Here is a 21,226-nt window from a genome sequence, read left to right on the forward strand (position 1 = left end):
ACTGGTCCTGATGCATCCTTACGCATCACTGCTCCTGTCTCCTCCCATTATGTTGTTAGCTCCTAGAAGGAGGAATTCCATTTTTTCTTTCTTTTTTTTTAATATTTATTTATTTATTATGTATACAATATTCTGTCTGTGTGTATGCCTGACAGCCAGAAGAGGGTGCCAGACCTCTTTACAGATGGTTGTGAGCCACCATGTGGTTGCTGGGAATTGAACTCAGGACCTTTGGAAGAGCAGGCAATGCTCTTAACCACTGAGCCATCTCTCCAGCCCCCCATTTTTTCATTAAACAAAAAATGGATGCATAATTCTTCCAACATTCAACATTTTGAATGTGGTTTTTTGGCTGATGAGGTGGCTCAGCCACTGAGCCTGATGATCTGAGCATTGACCCTGGGCACACGTGTAGGAGAAGGAGAGAACTGACTCCCACAAGTCAGCCTCTGACCTCTGCAAGCCACATGTAGCTGTGGCACATGCTCACTACACACGTGCACAATGAATAGGTGGTGGTTTTACTTAACTCACAGTGTTACATGCCCACAGCACTAATTCCAGAATGTTCCCCCCACCTCAGAAAGAACCCCTGTGCTCATAGGCATCATTCTCTGCCCCCTCCCCCGCCGCCCCTTTGCCGTGTCTTTGGCTGCACCCGTTCTGAGCTTTTCATCTCAGCACACTGCCGACAGAACGTAATGGAATATGCAGCCTTTGACGTTTGCCTCTTTGTACTGAGTATGTTTTCAAGGTCTGTTTGTGTTGTAGCATGCTTTGCTTTTTCTGTTTTTGGACAGTTGTTCACATTGGACATTTGGGCTGAGTTTTGTCTGAACATGTTTCTGTTTTCTTGGGATTAACTTGTTCCAGTGGTAACTGTCTGACAGCTTTAGTGGGAACCCAATATTGTTATATCAAGTGAATCAATTCCTAGCATGATATCCATAGTTTGTTTATATATTATTTTTTAGTTTGAATCATGTGTCTGTGTTTGTGTACATTTAAGTGCAGTGCCAAAAGAGGCCAGAAGAGGGTGTCGGATGCCCTTGCAACTGTAGTCACAGATGGCTGTGAGCTGCTAGACATGGGTGCTGGGACTTGATCTTGGGTCCTCTTCAAGAATAGTACACACACTCGTTCCTCTTGGCCTTTGAACCCTTACTGTGACCCCATTTACTTATAGTGAGATTGCGTTCTTAGAATATGCTGTTTCAATCATGTTTCTCATCCTCCCAGCAAATGAACATGTATACTACCATTTCAGGCTAATGAAGGGGTGGTGTGGGTGCGGTTGAAGGAGGGCGGTCTAGCCAGCCTGGTCACTGTCCGGTTACAGCCTGAGTAAGTCAGGTCCCCTCGAGTCTCTGAGGTAAGTTAGGTAATCTCTACATTCTTTTCCAGACCCAACCTTATGCTTTTGAGAGGACTACAAAGCTTGTTGTGGCCCAGAGCTTATGTTCTGCTTTTTGTTGTTGTTGTTTTAAACAGCAGTTCATCAAACACAAAATTTTCCTTATCTATTGATTGTATTGTGACCTGCTGGCTTCCAGCTACTATGTTAACACAGAGATAAAAGAATGACTAAGACTTCCTAGTCTAGCAGAGGACAAACATAAACACAGTTATAATACCGAGAAATTACAATGGTTACGCGGCTGAGAATGCCAGAGGAGACCACTCAGATGACATTTGGGTGAGTTAGTGTTGCAGAGTGGCCTGAGAGGGCAGTGTTTGACTTCATTTGTTGTCCTTCCTTTTCTGTGGCGGGGAAAGCAGCTTCCCTTTATCCAGCTGTTTTGATCCCTCTGTCTGATATTTACACACTCACTGACTAGGGGTCTGTACACTACTGTGTTTTGTCCTGAGTACTGGCCACACACAAACCCTCTTCCTTGTTTTGGGTTTTGTTTGTCTTGAGAAAGGGTCTCTTTCTGTAGGCCTGGCTGACCTGGACTCTGCGTGGACCAGGCTGGCCTCAAACTTAGAGCAATCTGCCACCTCTGCCTTTCCAGTGCTGGGACTACAGATTTGCACCACCACATCTGGCCTCTTCTTTGTTTTGAGAGCACTTCAGACTCAGTTTCTGAGTAAGGAGAGTCACTGAGGAGTCTTGGTTAGATCTTAATTTTCTTCATAGTATTAGCTTGGTTTGGGCTTCCCCAAAGGCTCTGTTGTGCCTCTACCTGTCACATACAAATGTTGTATGTGTTTTAAGTTGTCACATACAAAAGTTAGCAATGTGACATTGTATAATATGATCCACAGCCCAAACTAAATGTTTAACAGCTGGCTAGAAAATATATGGAAGACAGGGTTGGTGAAATGGGTCAGTGGATAAAGGCACTGGCTACCAGCCTTAACGACCTGAGTTCTGTCCTTGGGACCCACATGGTGGAAGGAGAGAACCTAAGTTCTCTGCAAGTTGTTCACTGACCTCTACATATGCATACACACCCTCAAAAAAAAAAGCTTTTTTTTTTTTTTTTTTTACTTTGGAAAAGAAATCTATATGGAAGGCTTTGTTTTCAGTTGCTCTTCCCAACCCCCAGCCTTCAGGAGGGGTCACTGTACAGCTCTTTCCATGGTCACTGCTCCCTCCACTTTTACTGGAGGGCAAAACTAGGGCAGAGAAATGGTTTTTATTCTCTTCTGAAAGGTTACAGTAATAAAGGAACTCTTGTTAACATCAGAGAGCGTTGTAGCCAAGAGTTTTCACAGTCTGGCATTGTTTATTTTACATGTAATTTGGAACCTTCTGCACTCTTAAAATATTGGCACAAAAATGTTTTAACTATTGCAGTACTTCACTGGCGGCAACAGCTGTGTGGTGTCAGAGGGGCAGCAGGGCTCTGGGGAGCCATTCACCCTCTTCCTGCTGGAGAGAAGGGGTGTATGTGTGTGTGTGTGCGTGTGTGAATATGCACACACATTTGCATTTACTTGAGGATACAGAACCTCCGCACTTTCTCTGTCCTGATGAGTTACAGGCTTCCTTCATTAACGACAAGAACAGAGTAATAATCCTGCTTCGCTTTTCCTGTGACTCCCAGGAATCCAGAGCTTCCCTTATTTAGATACGTGGATTGAACTGGTCACTGGTCCCTTTCTCTTGCACACTCTTTTCCTTACCTCTTTGGCGTTTGTTTTAGTTAGATGTATACTGTGGAGGAGCCAAACCGTTTGCCGGGCAGTTTGCAGTCATTGTCGTCTCTTATCCTGCAGACGAGCTTGGGTAGCCTTGAATCCATCAGTGGCTTACAGCTGAGCTGAGCCAAGGCAGACGAGAAACCGTGTGCCTGTGGCCACTAGAGTCACAGGCCAGATCTGTCTGCTTCAAGACCTCTGTCCTTTTAGCTATCCTCTAGGCTTTTTAAGTTAAGTCGAACGTCTCCTGGAAGTAGGTACAACATAAGTGATAATAATAGAGCGAGCGAATGAGTCATAGTGTGTGTTGATGGCTGTATGAAAGGATCCTAAGATTGCAGAGCAAGCTGCTGGTGTTAAGTGCGGGCTGGTTCCACCTAGGGTTTTGTTAGGTTGAGATTATGGTTTTAAAACTCCTTCCTTCATCTGTCTCCCTGTTATTAGGATTCAGCCAGTCCTCATGACTGGCCATGGTTTTCAGTAGTCTTTCTGGCTTGGGGACTGTGGCCTGCTGCTCTCTTTCCTCCAAGTCTGCCATTTCTTTCTTGGTGGAGCTTACAGCTATTAGGCAAATTCTGCAGCGCTGTCACCACCCTGTGCCCTTCTTCAGGGATGGCCAACAAAGGGCCCTGCCCCAGCAGGAGTCTGTCTCCGAGCAGAGGCCTTTACAGCTGGCCACCCGTTTGAAGACATTCTTGGTCCTTCTTGGTCCATTACAGTGCCCACAAAAGAACAAGAAGGGCTCAGGACTTCTCAGAACTTCTTTGCCCAGAAAGTGTTCTGTTCCCTTTGGAAAGACACTGGAGCTGTCCCCATGATGGAAAGACTCTATTAATGTATGCATCTGTGTTCTGGACCTGGCAACAGGCCCCGCCCAGTGCAGGGCACCTCTCTCTGTGTGCATGCTGAAAAGCCCACAGGTCAGTTTCTAGTTTCCTAATCAGTCACTTAGCAGCTCCAGGACTTCCTCACTGGATGGATCTGGGTTCTAATCATGTCTCTGCCCCAGGTAGCCTTAGGGCCCTCAGCAAATCTCTTTACTCTTCTTGCATCCATTCCTTCTTGTATTGGTCACACATTGCTGGACGACTTAAACAACATAACATAGTACAGTGCTCGGAACGTGTTAGGCACTGGTAAGTGGGCGCTTACCAGCTCTCAGGCTGCGTGTGGGCCTTTTCAGTAGCATTCCACATAAGCATACGGGGATATATGTGCATCTGCCGCGCACTACTGGACTCTGGTGTTCTGGAGGATAGAGAGCCCGTTTTTCATCTTTGTGGGGGATGGAGGTGGTAATTTTGGTCTTTGTAACCCTCTACCAGGAGGCCTGGATCAGGCACAAGCAGCCTCACTCCCTTAGCTTGGCCTGGGCAGGGCATGGTGGGCACAAAGGCTTGAGTTTCGACATCTGTACTTAGGGAAATAGTAACCCCTTCTTTTGGAGCCTTTGAGAACAATTTAATATGAAATGTGTGGTGTTTGGAGCTCTTTGAAAGGGAGGGTCCTGAGGAAATTAACGGTGCTTTTGCTGTTCTTGGGAAAGCCCTCTGTGGTTCTCAGGGAATAAATTATCTGGAGTGAGTTTTCTGACACCTCCTACTCGGCTGGTCACCGGGGCTTTTTTTTTTTTCTTTTAATAACTGTCTGCTGTAATGCTTTTTTGCTCATGACTTAATAAAGATATACAGTTTTGGTGCTGGACTTCTGACCCCTGGCTGCTCCCGGGAGACACGTTTCTATTGGAATAATTAAAGGTGTAAACTATCTGCCGCTCCTTTTCTAGGCCATGGGCTCCTAAGTGGCTGGGGCCGGGGATAAAGGATGGTTCCTCCTGAGTGTCCAGTGGCTTTCTGTACGCCCCACTCCCCTTTGCAAGCTAAGCCAGCCCTCTGCTAGATTCTTGGGATTTCAAGTAAACCATTCTTTGGCATTCTGAGAAGAGATGCGCAGCTTTCTCTTTAGAGCCTGGAGCTGTGTATTGTCTGCTGTGCTTTAGTCCCCAAGTGAATCCTTGCCAAAAGAAGCCTCTCTCTGGGGAAAGGAGGGCCGGCCTTGCCCTGTCTCATCTAGCTTGGAACATGTAGGGGCCTGTGGAGCTTGTGGAGGCCTTGGCTCCCTAGACTCCATCCCTCTCTGTTCCAGAAGCCTACACCACCATGAAGAGTTCTCTTGGACTAGTTCAGTCAGTAAAGCCCTTGTCACACAAGTGTAAGTTTAAATCCCTGTATCCATGTAAAAAGGTGGACGTAGGGAAGTCTCCACAATCCTGACACCAGGAAGGAAGAGACAGGTCCCCGAGGTTTGCTGACCAGCCAATGTTGCCAAGCCAGTAAGCGAGGGACCCTGTTTCAAAAAAAGCAAAGCAGGGGCTGGCAGTGGTTAAGAGCCCTGACTGCTCTTCCAGAGGACCCGGGTTCAATTCCCAGCACCCATATGGAGCTCATAACTGTCTGTAAGTCCAGTTCCAGAGCATCTGATCCCCTCACACAGATAAAGATGCAAACAAAACACCAGTGCACATAAAATAAATAAATTAAAAACCAAACAAACAAAGCAGAACAGAAGAGGTGGAGAGCAGCCAGGAAGACGCCTGACATTGCCCCGTAGTAGTCAGTGCTCTTTCTCCTTGCTGCCCCTCCTGGCCGACATCATTACTAACTCATGTAGCTTTCTCCCACACAGCTGGGCATGGTGACAAACACCTGTGACCCCATCACCTGCGAGATGGAGTCTCCACTGCTGTTGAATTCCAGAACAGCCTGTGCTGTATGAGGCCCTGTCTCAAAAAGAAAAAAGAAAAAAGAAAAGAAAGGAAGTTTTATTTATCACTGTAGGAAAACCTTTGTTCGTTCCTTACCATGTGCTAACCCCTGAATACTGTTGGCTAAGAGCTTTTCAGGGAAAAGTGACCGTACAGGGTTTACAAGCTGTTTAATGCCAGGAAGATAAATTGCTCTCTCCTGGGTTCAGTTCCAAACTAAATAGATAAACAAGAGAGATATGAGCTCACCTGCTGTTTAGTTTTGCTTTTGCGGCAAGCTTCCTAGAGAAGCTGCCCTAGTGTAGACAGTGTGTGAATGAAGGGAGGATGGGCGGGTGAGAGAGGCAAAGCATCCTCCAGGTAAGCCATAGGTTGGCTTTGAAACTTCCTTCCTGAGGCACATCAGAGTGGTTGAGAGTGGCGTGTCACAGCCAGACTGGATTGCTCGTACGCTGCCCCTAGCCATGTGCTTCAGTATCCCACCTGTGAAAAAGAAGACAGCGATACCCTAACTATAGCATTGTGAGAGTCGAGAGTGAGGCCCTTGGCACAGGACTGGGAAATCATTATTTCATTACTTATTGTTAAATATTTTACCCACATGTTAATATGAGAATTATTGTAATATGAGAGAAGGCAGTTAGACATAGTTTTGATGGAAGACTGAGGCCTGCAGTGATGTTTGTTTCCAGATTGAACAGAGCAGGGGATGGGCTGCTGGAACTTTGCTCAGATAACAGTGCGATTTCTCTGTTGTCTTGAATGCAGACCACCAAAGAGATTTCCTTATGAGACAAAGCATTCTTTTCAAGGTGTTTTCTTCCTTTGAATAAAATACCCTTTAAAGAACATTTTGCTTACTAAAAAGAAAAAAAAAAGGAACTGGAGGGATGGCTCAGAGGTTAAGAGCACTAGCTGCCCTGGCAGAGGACCTGGGCTCAGTTCTCAGCACCAACACAGCGGTTCACTGTAATTCCTGCTCCAGGGGATCGAGACCTTCTGACCTCCTCAGAAGCCAGGTACATACATGGCCAACAGACACACATGTAGGCAAAATATTCATACAATAAAATTAAGTAGCGATATAATTTTTTTAAAAAGACAACAATACTCTTTAGAGAGAGAGAGAAAGAGAACTGCTCGCAGAACTTACAAGACCAGGTGCCAGCTCCATTTTAAGGACATCCACAGCTTGTTCCTCTATCACTCTGGGTGGAAGTGATCTTATTTGTACACTTGATCCAGTTTAGCCTTCTCCAGGCTGCTATAGGAGTCTATAAGCCATCAGTTGAATGACCCTTAAAAGAACATTGTGCCAAAATAAGAGAGACTCAGGCAAAAGCAGCACCTGAACCCAGCGGTTCTGGAGCAATGCAGTGAGACCTTGTCCCTCACAAACAAGTTGGGCTGTGATAACTGGACAAGTCTTTGTTTCCTCATCTCTCCATTGGGCAATGACCTCTTTCTCAGATTACCACTGGGTTGGTCACTTGGAAAATGTTAACTCTGAACTTTGGTAAACAATAAGGACACAGTGGTAAAGAGAAACATGCTGTGGCCAATGGAAAAGTCTGCTTTACTGTTTAGTCTGTAGACGCTAGTCTGGGCCCAGGTGGAGTCACCAGTTAAACTGTGTAACTCTGTTCACTGGGGACATCCCCACTTCACTACCTGAAGAGGAAGGCAGGGCAGTTAGATGATGCAGCTAGGACCTTGTTAGTGTGACAAGGGGCTGGATAGTGGCCCCTCTAAGCAAGCACTGCTGTGCAGTGTCGTGGATCTGAGGGTTGCTGAGTGGGACAGGAACTGAGGCCAGTGACCTCAGCACACCCTTTAGGTCCTCCACGCTGTTTTGGCCCCACCACCCATTAGCTTGGCTTTCTTAGCTAAGAGGTGACTGAATGTTGACTGTTTTACCTACTAGACCACATGTGTGTATTTGGAGTGACTAACTGCGATAGGCAGCGAGCGTCTTGTAGTTTTCCACTGCACTGTGTCAGTCTATGTTTAATAGAAAATCATTAAGGAAGCAAAGTTGTGCCTATAGCTTTCCGTACTCATAAACGTAGACATGAGGCCCAGGGTACAATTAGGAGTCTGTGCATGTCTCTGGAAACCCACGTGTGTCAGCATCTTCTGGCTGACAGTCACCAGGTCTCGTGGCCACAGATTGGATACAGAGGACCAGAGGAATGACATCTAAGGACGAACAGCGCACGAATGACTGAACAGGAAGCTCAGGCTCCTAAAGCTGTGCTGTACCCCTACTCCCCTGGAGACGCCTGCTGGGCTCAAGTTAAATACACATCTTGCTCACATTACATCTTATCCAAGTAAGATTTTCCATTACCACAGCATAGAAGACATTAAGGGCACAGTGATCGCTAGAACCCTGCAAGGCTGGCTGTCTACACGTGGTGCTGCCAGGGTTGGAAAGTCACCAGTGTGTGGCTCTGTTTGGTGGTTGCCTTTCATCTCCCTTCCCTCCTTTGCTTTTCTTCAGTGAGGTCTGATTACGTGCAAGCTATGGCCTCACCCTTCCTGCCTCACTGATCAATAACCTGATCCCATTGATCCTGTACTATACAGACCCTCCTCCTTTGAGGTGGGATCTCATGTAGCCTGAGCTAGCCTTGAACTCATTATGTAGCAGAGGCTAACTTTGAATTTCGGATACCCCTGTCTCTGCCTCGCGAGTGCTCAGATTATAGGCATGTGCCACTACACCCAGCTTGGCATTTCTCTTCAGGCCCTCCCTTTGTCTTCCTGCTTCAGCTTACTTTGACTGAGGTCCTTATTCACCTGGGCTGGTACACAGTGGCCTCTGTAATTTCTGCCTCTTGTCATCTGCCCAACTCTATTGTCCATACTGTGAGAAAATAAATGTATCCAGGGGCTGGAGAGATGGCTCAGAGGTTAAAAGCATTGCCTCCTCTTCCGAAGGTCCTTAGTTCAATTCCCAGCAACCACATGGTGGCTCACAACCATCTGTAATGGGGTCTGGTGCCCTCTTCTGGCCTGCAGGCATACACACAGACAGAATATTGTATACATAATAAATAAATAAACAAACAAACAAACAAATAAAATGTATCCATGCAGCTTCCTGTCTTGGTGTGGCATTCAGGGCCATTTACAGATAATAAAGACTTTGCCTTTCTGCTTCTGTCCCCTATGAGGTTTTGTTTGCACACAGACACGCACACACACACATACCACATGCATTATGGCATCATGGCACATGTGAAAGTCAGATGACAGTTTGGTGGCAAGAGCTTTTCCCCTCTGAACCATCTTATCAGCCCCCCAATATTCATTGTTGTTACAGACTTTACTCTGAAGGTGAACGTGTGACCACATGCCTTTAAAACCCCAGTCCTCACTGGGTGGTGGTGGCGCACACCTTTAATCCCAGTACGTGGGAGGCAGAGGCAGGTGGATCTCTGTGAGTCGGAGGCCGGCCTGGTCTACAGAGTAAGTTCCAGGACAGCCAGGGTTACACAGAGAAACCCTGTCTCAGAAAACAAAACAACAACAACACTAAGCCCGGCAGACAGGAGGTTCACTGAGTTTGAGGCCAGCCTGGTCTACTTTGCTTTGAAAACACTGTCCTTGCTCTCCTCTCTGTGGCCCTGCACGCCCACCCTTCCTGTCTGCGCATGCCTGCACACACTCGGAAGTACAGTGTGGTGAACGGCACATCTCCGAAGCCCTCGGCCCCCACACCACCATTGCCGTATTTTATGTGGTATTTTAAGTGTGTTCAGTCCATGTTTGCATTCCTTTGTAGATTTACTTGCTGGGTCACACTGTAGTTCAATATTTAACCTTTAGAGAGACTCAAACTCTTCTCCACAGTGGTTGCAGCAATTCACACTCTCTTGTGAGGGTCCCTACTCACCTTTCTTTGTATTTTGAATTCTAGCCATCCGTATAGAAGGGAATGGAGTCATTTGTTGCTTCCTCTTCAGGTCGTTGTCTTGCTCATTACCGGTTCTACCTTGATCACTGTGAATAGTGATCCTCGGTAAACGGAACCCCAAAGCCTGCCCAAGACGTTTCTCCACTCGTGCTTGTGAGCAGGGCACAGACTCTCTCCTAAACCTGAAAGAATGAACCAGCACTGCTTGCGAAGCTTCCCGCCATTTTCGTGGCTCTCTCTGTTGGAGAGCAGGCAAAGGTGAAAGCCTGGTAGCGCCCTCCCAGAGTTCCAGGCTTTTTTGTGTGCGTGAGTGGCTGATAGTGGAGAGAGCTCCTGGTGCCGCTCCAGCAAGTGCCAGCGATGGAGGAGACAACAAATGCCCCGTCATCTGATTTGTTTGTTTGTTTGGTTTGGTTTGGTTTGGTTTTTTTTTTGGGGGGGGGGGTTCGAGACAGGGTTTCTCTGTATATAACTCTGAGTTCCAGCCTGTCATGGAACTTGCTTTGTAGACCAGGCTGACCTCAGATTCACAGAGACCCACCTGCCTCTCTGCCTCCCGACTGCTGGGATTAAAGGCGTGAGCCACCACCAACCCGGCCCAGTCACCTGGTTTTAATGAGTTGGTAAATGATGCTAGTAGATTATGAGCAACTGAGCGCCAGCCTCGGCTCGTTTAAGCGAATTCCCTGGAAGGTGACATTGGGGTTCTAACAACAGACCCCAGGAAGGAAAGACTCCGTGCAGCCAAGGGGCCTTGTGACAGGAGCTTATGCAGCATTCGGGTCAATGAACGATAGCAGAGTTTTATTTTTGTTCCTAGAAACAAGAATTTGATAAATTCGCTTGGCCTGTGTGCCTATCCCTGAAGGGGGGCCAGGGTTCCAGGATCTGCAGTATTTCATCTTTGAAAGCAAAGTAGATCCTTGGACCTAAGGAAAGGTGAGCAAGAGAGAGCATCACCTCAGATAGGATGATGAAGGAGCATCCCTGAAAGTCTGTGAAATAACTGCCGAGTGATTCTGTTGCTCACATTACCCTGCCCTAGCCAGTTGTCAGTTTTAGCTTTTGTCACTGCATCTGTTTGTCACTGATATTTCTCTGGTTTTTCCATAAAATTCATTTTTAAGTATGATAAGCTAGAAAAAAAGCTTGCTAAAACCCTAAAAGTATATCTTTACCTGATAATAAAACTTTTTTCTTTTATAATAATTATTTTAATAATATTTCATGTGTTTGGGTATTTTGCCTGCATGTGTATTTGTGCGTTCTTGATGCCTTTGGAGTACAGAAGAGAGCACCACATCCCCTGAGATTGGCGTTAACAGTATGAGCTAGACTCAGACCCAGGTCCTCCAAAGGACCTGCCAGGGCCAGGCTCTTATTCACTGAGTCGTCCGTCTGACTCGAGTAATAGTAGCTTTCTTAGAAATTTGTCTAATTATGGTTATGTTGCCATATTTCTGGGTTTGGGAGTGTATTAGCTGCTTTCATTTTTTGCTGTGAGAATACCCAACCAAAGCAACTTAGTAAAAAAGGTGAAGAAGGCACGGCAGCCGGAGCCAGTCTATGCACCTGCAATTAGGAAAAGATGGTGTGTGTGGCGCTTGGCTTGCTTTCTCCTTCCTGTGGTCCTGGACCCCAGCCCAGGGTATGGCATGTGTGCACGTGCGTACACACACACCTCAACCATGCAAGTGTACACATATGCACATGCACATTCAGGACCTGCACACACACGTTCAAGAAGGGTCTTCTCTCCTTAGTTCAACTTACCCAGAAATTACAAGATGATTATAAATCCAGGCAAGTGACACGAAGATTAACCATCCAACGTGAGTTTAGTTTTTTTCTTTTTTGTGGTTCTGAATATTGAACCCAGAGCCCTACTGTGCTACTGTCCTGGCCTGTGTTTTATTTGGAGACAGAGAGTAAAGTTGCTCAGGCTGGTCTTGAACTCACTCTGTAGCACAGGCAGCCCTTGAACTAGTGATCCTCCGCCTCAGCTTCTTGTGTCAACATCACTTGGGTTACAGGCCTGCACCACCGTCCTCATTCATATTTCTGGCTTGCTATTCTATGATCAGAGATTTGCCCCGACTCTGGTTTCTGCTCACTCAAACTTTTCCTTCCATTACTTATTTATTTTGGCAAATGACCCTGCTTTGACCTTGTCAAATCTTGTCTTGTTCTTGTGACAATTTCTCCACCAATTTTGAGCTGGTTCCATTTTACCCCTACATCCGGAGTCCAGAAGCAAACAACCTTTGCTTTGTTTGTCTGATTCTTCATGCAACAGCGTCAGTTAGGTTGGAGGAGCCACGAGTGGACAGAGTTCTGACTTTAAGGTACAGAGAAGACCTAAACATGAAGAAATCCTCAAACTAAATGTAATGTGTAGAAATCCTTTCCCATCAATCATTATCAGCACAGATTTTAAACGGAAACCTTCCCGGTCAATTCCTTTTGAGCTCTGCCCTGCAGGGCCATTGTTAACACAGACTTTACCAAGCCAGCGATGACACCTCTCTTGGGACCACGCTTGCAGCTTGTCAAACGAACTGCAATCCAACGCCTCCGAGGAACTGGGATTACAAAGCATGTGCCGCCATACCTCGCGTCTTTTCTTGCTTGATTTACTTCTTAGCAACCCTAGGGAAATGTCTGCTGTGTGACCATTCAGGAATTAAGGCTGCTGGTTTTGCGGTTCTCATTGCCAACCATGTACCTTGCTTTTCATACATTATCCAGTTAGATTTAAATATTGAGATCTCAATAAGCAAAACTGGAATTTTAAAAATGGAGATAAGGGCTGGAGAGATGGCTCAGAGGTTAAGAGCATTGCCTGCTCTTCCAAAGGTCCTGAGTTCAATTCTCAGCAACCACATGGTGGCTCACAGCCATCTGTAACAGGGTCTGGTGCCCTCTTCTGGCCTGCAGGCATACACACAGACAGAATATTGTATACATAATTAATAAATAAATAAATAAATAAATAAATATTAAAAAAATAAAAATAAAAATGGAGGTAACAGGGTCTGGTGCCCTCTTCTGGCCTGCAGGCATACACACAGACAGAATATTGTATACATAATAAATAAATAAATAAATAAATAAATATTAAAAAAATAAAAATAAAAATGGAGATAAAATGGTCCCCTCTCAGAGTTCATCAAGAAGCATGAATTGGGCTGATATGCATAAAGCTGGTGGCACACATAACTAATTATGTGACCTGTTCTCAACCTTGAATCATTCATGGTACCTGTAGATTGGGGAGAAGTATTTTGGAGGCAAGATCTTTAAAGATGAGAAGGGACCAGCATCCCTTCCACTAGTAAAGACAAAAAGGACTTCTGCTCGTGTGGCTAAGAACAAGGGAGCACGACACAGCCGTAGAAGTGGCAAGGTTGACTCCGATCAAGGCCTAAAATGAACGTGGGAAGACCAAAGGGAGTGAGGTCAAAAAAATAACCTAGGAAAAATATCCTGAAGTCCCTTCCAGTGCTCAGGAGGCTAAACCGAGGTCTCGTTCAGTCTCTGCACCACAGTCTCGTCCTCTGTTAAGCGTAAACATCTTTAAGGGCTGCAGCAGTGAGAAGGGGACGGGGCAGAGAACTGGCCTCAGATGAACTGCCATCTCTGCAGCTCACATCTCTTCCTGAGAATACTCCCATTAATTAAGCATGTGCCCGTGAGATCCCTTCTTGCCCGTGCTCCCGTCGGCTGTCTCATTCATTAACCTGCTGATTAGTAACCCTGAACACTTGCACCCCCTGTTTTTTGCATTCCCCTTTTAATATACTGTGCTGTTCCCCCGGGACATAAACTCCGGGACCCGTCCCTGGCCTGTTCATGTTTGTTTTCTTTGCCCCTTGTGCCTGCCTCTGCTGTAACATTTGTAGTATGTGTTAAGTAATCCTTAAGGTAACATTTTTATTATGTCATAAAAAGTGCATGGCAAATATATTATAACTCATGGACTTTGTTTAAAAATGAACGGATAATTTATTGAGTGTGTTACATGAGCCTTGCTCCCTCCCCCACTTGAGCAGAGACCTGCTGCTCATTTAGCCTAGCCTCCTATTGCGCGCTCCCACCCTGTGACATGCTGCGAAAGCAGGGCCATGGTTGGCTAGAAGTGACATCATAGTTTATGTACTCAATAAAAATTTAATTAAGTCATTACAGGAATTGCAGTCATCATTTAACCCTCTGATTTCTTCTGTTTAGTTTATTATTAAACATTCAGTAATAGCAGTCATCGAATCCTGATGGCTTATAAAATATCTGCATGAATTTTAATAGCTTAAATAAATGGGAAACTATGAGTAACTGACATAAAGGAGCCTTTCCCATGTGGTGGCTCAGTATGTATGGGTTTTCATAAAAAGCAAAGCATTATGGACAAGGATAAGATTTTAATGAGCAAACAGCCCAACACCATCTTCTGTGGGGGGATCCGTGTATTCATAAGCAACATGCTCCATCTAGGGTGATCCAGCATTGGGGAGACAGGGACCCTGCACACCAGCAGATAAACGCTTAAGTGAAGGGGGTGGAGGAGAATTGGGGTTCGGCAAAGGGACGCTCTAGCATCAAGGACCTAGTGAGGTGAGCCTAGTGACTCAGTGCTGTCATTTCACCATGACATACATATACATATACACACATATACATATACATACACATATACATATATATACATAGTGACCCTGTGCTGCAGGAGAAGCTTGCGCTGGCTCCCAGAAAGAGACCTTCTCGTGAGCTAGTCTAGCCTGGGTGGTGACATAAGAAAGCCATTCCTAGCTGGGGCAGTTTGCCCTCTCTCTGTAGAAGTGATGGGGAGCTCACAGGAGGGCACTGGAGTAGAACCTGGCTACCAGTGAGCTCCTGGCTGTACTGAGCTCTCCCCAGGCACTCAGCAGCCAGCCATCTTCCCATGAGATGATGCATTTGTCCCTATCTGGGCCTCTCTGGAGAACAAGAACCAAGCTTTGCAGAATACTATTTGGGGGATCTTTGGCAATACCCTTTAGGTGGTGAAGTGGGACCATTTGCTCCGCTCCAACCCCGCTCTGATGGTAGCTTGCTGTGTAGCCTTGGGTCTGTCTCTTTCCGTGTCCGAGCCTCGTTTCACCATTTATTTCCTGGGGGTCACTGGTCCAGGTGATCCCCGAAGGCCCTTCCAGCTTCAACGCTAGTTGGCATGATGCGGAACGTAAGCTAACTCTGCCGTCTGAGCAGCTTGGGTAAATGTTTTCCTAGGAGTGGTGCCTTGCCTTATGTTGGATGCCCCTGGCATGCTTTTTTGGCTCTGGTCATCTTGCACATTTAGAAGAACAACTAGTCCCTAAGTAAGGAAGAACCCAAGTGTGTTAAGAGGGCTAGCTGACCTCTTGTCCTCACGTGACAGAAGGAACTCCTAACTCTGGCCTGTTCTGAGTCTCACCGTGGCATGAAGCAGTAAGAAGAAATACAGTGGTGTATATTTCTGGAATTCCAGAAACAGGGAAGGTGCTTCTTTAGCAAAAACAAAAGAATTTGTGTCACTGGAGAGGGCATGCTATGAGTGGCCCTTGCTTTTTTGCTTTTGTTTGTTTGTTTGGGGTGCTGAACCCCTGGCCTCGCATATGCTAGGAAAGTACTCAGCCCTAAGCTACATCCCCAGCCCTGGGTGGTGACCTTGCACGGATTTATTACGTTATGCCTGTCTCAGCCCCTGTCCGGGACCAGGTGTTTGGGTGCCAAAATAATTCAGTCCTGTTTCTTGTGACCCAAGCTTGAGTAGCTCCCAGACTGGTGGGAAAGACATGTATAAGCAGCTCCAACCATACTGTATACCCAGGGGGAGAGCACAAAGGAGCAGTGGCTAATGTGGCCTGGCTTGGAGGTGGGGAGGAAAGGTCATGGCTTACACGCCCAGCTACCAGCAATCTCATATTTTCCAGCCTCGAACCTCACAATTCTCTCTTCACTGCTGAACATTGTCCATGACTGTAAAGCACTGGGACTGCTTTTGGTTTTAGTTTTGTGTAAACAAGGCAGGTCTTACTCACAGTTCCGTGTGTTTGCAGAGTTAGCTGCCATTTACCAAGACTTCCAGGGTATGCTGTTAACTTAATGAATGAATGCAAATGGACTTCTGTGCTCTTGAAAACAGTTCTTGTGTGCAGGGCATTTAAGAAGACAAAACAGCCTCAGAGAGCTTGGCTTGCTCAAGACCACATCCAAAATATATACCAGAGTTAGGACTTGAATCCGGGTTTTCTGAGTCTAAACCTAAACTCTTTTGCCTTTTCTGACCTCCAGAGACCAGTTATGAACCCCAGGATAAAAGTCACTCTGTCTTTGATTTATTGTGTGTTATACTTTGAATGTAAACTGTCCCCCTACAGGCTCATGTGTCTAGACACTTAGTTTCTAGGTGATGGACCTGTTAGGCTGTGGAACCCTTGAAATGGCGGCTACCTGGAGGGGGAGTATTGCAGGGGGCCAGACTTTGAGGAGTACAGTAGGGCCTCACTTCTGCTCCAAGCTTTCTGCTTCCCGACCCACCAAGATGTGAACTAGCAGCCTCACTCCCCGCCATTTGCCTACAGCCACATCTTCCATTGCTCAGTGGACTGTGTCCTCTTAGAACTGTGAACCAAAATGAATTTTTCCTCCCATAGGTAACTTCATTCAGGTATTTTACATACATATACATATTAATAAGACAATAATAATTTAAATTACATTTACTTACTGATGTGTGTGTGCATATGGAGGTCAGAGAACAACCTGTAGGTGTCACTTTTCTCCTTCCATCGTGTGGGTCCTGGGGCTCGAACTCTGTTGTCAGACTTGGTAGCAAGCACCTTTGCCTGCCAAACCATCTCAGTGGCCCTTCTGTTGTTTTCGGGACAAGGTGGCATTTGGTCCAGGCTGTACGACCTTATTATGACCTTGAACTTGAACATGCATATTTGCATACACACACACCGAGCTAGGGGTTACAGGAGTGGGCCTGTTTTTCTATGCTGGGCTGTGTGGTCCAGTACCCAGACTGTTTCTGATCTTTTGTGCTGATCAGCACTAATGCAAAGCACTCGTGTAGTTGAAGGTTGAGTCATTAAAATGAATGTAGTTTTGAATCAAAACCTGAACGAAGTGACAGTTTCATTGTGGAAAATCCTGACAGCCGGGGACTTGGAAATAGACTGGCCGCTTAAACTGAGTCCCTTTCTCTTTCATAACTGTGACAGCTAAGGACATCATGCTTTTCCTTACTTTCTTACCTTTGTTTTTGTAGGTTAATTCCTATCTCCTAAAGAAGAACATGGCCCTCATGACAAGCAATTTCTATGCAGCAATCTTGGGATATGATGAGGTAAGATCGTTTGTCGAGCCTTAGGCCCCAGCACCCCCCCAAACCCCCCCCAAAAGGCGCACCAACCTTCTTCCCTCCACCCCTCTTCCTTCCCATTTAAAGAATTTTTTTTTAATGTGTATGTGTCTGTGTGAGTGTCTGGCACACGTGTGTAAAAGTGCATATCAGGGCCTGTGGAGACCAGGAAAGGGCACCAATCCCCTGGAGCCGGAATTAAAGGATTTTAAGTTGTGAAACACACAGTGTGGGTGCTGAGAACCAAAGTGGTACACAACCACAGCCAGTCCCGGCAAAGCCTCCCCCTACATGTATGTGTATGTACATGTGCGTGTGTGTGTGTGTGTGTGTGTGTGTGTATGTGTGTGTACCTGCAGAAGCCAGAAGAGGGTGCTCGATCCCCCAGAGCTGAAGTTACAGGCAGTTGTGATTCACTGATTTGTGCGCTCAGAACCACACTTGTGACCTCTGTAAGAGCAGCTGGCGCTTGTAGCCGCTGAGCCATCTCCAGCCTTGAGGGGATTGTGTGAAAGAAACCTTGAGGACCATATTCTCCGCTTGCCGTTTTTGCTTACTATTAATTTCTTCGCCTTCTTTGAGTGCTTGGGGAAAGAGAACATTGTATAATTTGATCAAGCCTTTAACACATTAGCATTGAGTGCCCGCTGAGTGCTGGATGGGGCCAAAGGCGAATCAGACACTGCTATGGTCCCAGCTCTTGCCAGAGAATGCAAGACACTCATATGTCAACAGCATGATCTGTGGGACAAATGTATTCTGTTGTATTTTTCATTTTAAAGCAGCACTTTATACTCGTTTTTGTGTATGAACTTTTTGCCTCTGTGTTTGTGTGATCCGTGAGTGCCTGGTGCCTGTGCAGGCCTAAAGGGGCACTGGATCCTCTGGGACTGGAGTGAGGATGCTTGTGAGGATGGATGTGGAAGCTGGGAATTGAGTCCAGTTCCTCTGCAAGGGCAACAAATGCTCTAGACTGCTGAGCCATCTTTCCAGCCCCCAGTATGCTCATTTTTGTGGTTTCAAGGCAGTGTTTCTCTGTGTAGCCCTGGCTGTCCTGGGGAAGTCCCTCTGTAGAGGAAGCTGGCCTCAAACTCAGAGATCCACTGGCCTCTCCTCTGCCTCTCCCTCCCAAGTGCTGGGATTGAAGGCGTGGCCATCACACCTAGCTGCATATACTTATTTTTAAAGTCCACAAAACTGTACATATCTGCTTGAAATACAAATAAAGACCTAGTTCTTCTCCGGCCCCAAAGGAGAAGTCGTCATAGACCATTGAGTCTCCTTCCAGGTGTCCCCTGTGCACAGACAGCAATTCCTTGCCTCTATGCCAACGGTTACTCCTGCACACTTTTCTGTAGAGTGCTTAATGCACGGAGCTATGCTTGTTGAACAGTCACAATCTCAAACTGAAAGTCTGCCCAGTGAATGCCAGTTCTCCATTTCCTCCTCCTCCCAGTCCCTGGCAACCACTCTTTTATTTTCTGTTTCTCTGAATTGACTAGGAACTCATGTGAGTAGAATCTTACAGTGTCTGCTCTTTTGTGGCTGGCTTATTTCACCTAGAAGTGTGTCTCCAGGTTCATCCATATTGTGTGTTATTTCCCAGCCCACCAGCTTTATTATGGAAATACGCCCTCCCAGCACTCATCATACCTCTGCTTTTTCTTGATAAATGTTGTGCTTTTAAGCTCATTTTGTGGCTAACTCCCGACTTTGTGCGAGCACCGCCTCCTAGGAAAGGATCCTGACCTTCCCCAGGCTGAGCTCATTCCACCAGCTGTGGCCGCTCACAGCACTTCCCAGCATTAACCATCTGTCACCTGGCTGGGTGTGGGTTTCTTCTGGGAAGTGACAATGCCCAATTGTTTCTGATGTCTAACACGGTGCTTGGCATGCGATGCAGAGGGGAAGAAATGTACAGAGTAGGGCTGGGGTGTAGCTCGGCAGGTAGATCCCTTGCCCAGAATTCACAAAGCCCTGGGTTTGATTCTCTGAACTGAGTGAAACTGGGCATGGTGGCACATGCCTGTAATCTCGGCTGGCATGTTCTACCATCAGTTTGTTCATGTTAGGGATTGAGCCCAGGGCTTTGTGCATTCTAGGCAAGCACTCTGCCAGCTGAGCTATGTTTCCAGCCCATTTTTTAAGTCTCCTGCTTCATTGTTTGAGAATTTCATGCACGCATATCATGTGTTTTGATTAAATCCACCTCCCATTCCCTCTCCTACAATTCCCCTACCACCTTTCCCTTCCAACTTCATCTGGTCTTCTCTTCTCTTCTCTTCTCTTCTCTTCTCTTCTCTTCTCTTCTCTTCTCTTCTCTTCTTTTCTCTTCTCTTCTCTTTTTTCTTTCACCCCCCCCCCTGAGTTCACTTGTTGCTGTCTGTATGTTCATGGGTCTAGGACCGTCTGCTGGAGCCCATGTTCTGCACCCAGGAGACACTTTAAATCTGATCCCTAAACCCCTCTGAAGGCTTTGCTCCAGTAGGAGCCACCTGGTTCTTTAGCAAGCACCCAGGTGGCATGAACAGAAAGCTTGGAAAATATGCTAGTTACCTGGGATACTTTCTAGAAATTTCAGTGGCAAGAATCCATTACCCAAAGTTTCTGTCTTAACTGGTATGGGACAGCCATAGATGTAAAAGTTCCCAAGGGGCTGGAGAGATGGCTCAGCAGTTAAGAGCACTGGCTACCCTTCCAGAGGACCAGGGTTCAATTCCCAGCACTCACATGGCAGCTCACAACTGTCGGCAACTCCAGTTCCAGGGGACCTGACACAGACAAAACACCAAGGCGCATGATATAAAATTAAGTAAAAAATAAACAACAACAACAACAAAAGTTCCCAGATGGTTTAGATGAGATGAGTAAGTCCAGCCAGAACAGCTTTTTTTAGATTTTGAAGTGCATGTGAATCACATACAAAATGGGGTAAAATTTGTGTTAGACTCGGCCATTGTGGATTGGAACCCAAGGAACTTCAGAGAAGCTGCAAGCGCGCAGTGCGGCCGTTTTTCAGAACACTCTTATAGTCACAATGTTCTGGACCTGCCCAAGATGAGCTGCTTGCCACTGTTCTCGATTTCATTAAATAAACTTGTCACGGCCTCATCGTGTTGATCCCATTGGTGCTCCATAACCGCGGGCCAGAAGCCACCTTGGTAGACAGTGAGGAAAGTTTGGTTGGGCCGCACCGGTCTGCAGAGAGCCTTTCACGTGTGGCTGGCTCATCCTTCCCTCCCTGTCTTCCTGTCTGTTGAGCTCAGATGCTTCACCATATCACAGGCCTGTGTGAGCTGATGTGCTGTTGCGTGTCCTCTCTAGCTGTCTCTCATTGCCTGTCCTCCGAGGGGGGTCTTTGGCCTCGCTGCCCTTCTGGCCATTGAATGTTGAAGTCAGTAGCTGGGAAGGGGGCAGTCAGCTTGTTATTGTGAAGGACACTCCGTGTGTATGCATTTTCTCTGTTGATTAGAATGTCCTGCAGCTTTCCTCCTACTCCCTCCCTCCCTCTCCCTCCCTCCCTCTCTCCCTCTCCCTCCCTCCCCATCTCCCTCTCCCTCCCTCCCTCCCTCCCTCCCTCTCTCTCTCTCTCTCTCTCTCTCCCTCTCTCTCTCTCTCTTTCTTTCTTTCCTTATTTTGTTTTTCCAGACAGGGTTTCTCTGTGGCTTTGGAGCCTGTCTTGGAACTAGCTCTGTAGACCAGGCTGGTCTCGAACTCACAGAGATCTGCCTGCCTCTGCCTCACAAGTGCTGGGATTAAAGGCGTGCGCCACCATTGCCCAGCCTCCCCATCTCTTTAAAGGCTAACTTAATGGGGCTGGAGAGACGGCTCAGCAGCTAAGAGCACTGGCTTCTCTTTCAGAGGTTCTGAGTTCAATTCCCAGCACACACATAGTGATTCCCAACCCTATTCGGTTTTGTTTGTTTGTTTGTTTTTTGTTTCAGTTTTAGTTTTAGTTGTTTTTTTTTTTTTTTAAACAATTTCTTTGGTAACCCTGGATGTTCTGAAA

The 21,226-nt window shown here is 46.5% G+C and overlaps 1 protein-coding gene and 1 long non-coding RNA gene across 2 annotated transcripts in view; one reads left to right on the plus strand and one right to left on the minus strand.

Moving 5' to 3' along the window:
* Uqcc1 (ubiquinol-cytochrome c reductase complex assembly factor 1) overlaps positions 1-21,226 on the plus strand; it is an 84,922-nt gene that overhangs the window by 55,377 nt on the left and 8,319 nt on the right. The window contains exon 8 of the mRNA XM_050150674.1: positions 17,125-17,202. Coding sequence (XP_050006631.1) covers positions 17,125-17,202 — 78 coding nt within the window. The remainder of the gene's footprint in view (positions 1-17,124; positions 17,203-21,226) is intronic.
* On the minus strand, positions 374-12,775 carry LOC126506822 (uncharacterized). Its single transcript, XR_007593353.1, has 3 exons — positions 7,065-12,775; positions 6,161-6,394; positions 374-5,926 (listed from the first exon to the last, which is right to left on the minus strand). It is a non-coding gene; the product is annotated as an uncharacterized lncRNA (long non-coding RNA).

This window comes from Alexandromys fortis, unplaced genomic scaffold (genome assembly GCF_014885135.2).
Source record: "Alexandromys fortis isolate MF-2015 unplaced genomic scaffold, M_Fortis_MF-2015_v1.1 scaffold_27, whole genome shotgun sequence".
In the NCBI taxonomy this organism is placed as follows: domain Eukaryota; kingdom Metazoa; phylum Chordata; class Mammalia; order Rodentia; family Cricetidae; genus Alexandromys; species Alexandromys fortis.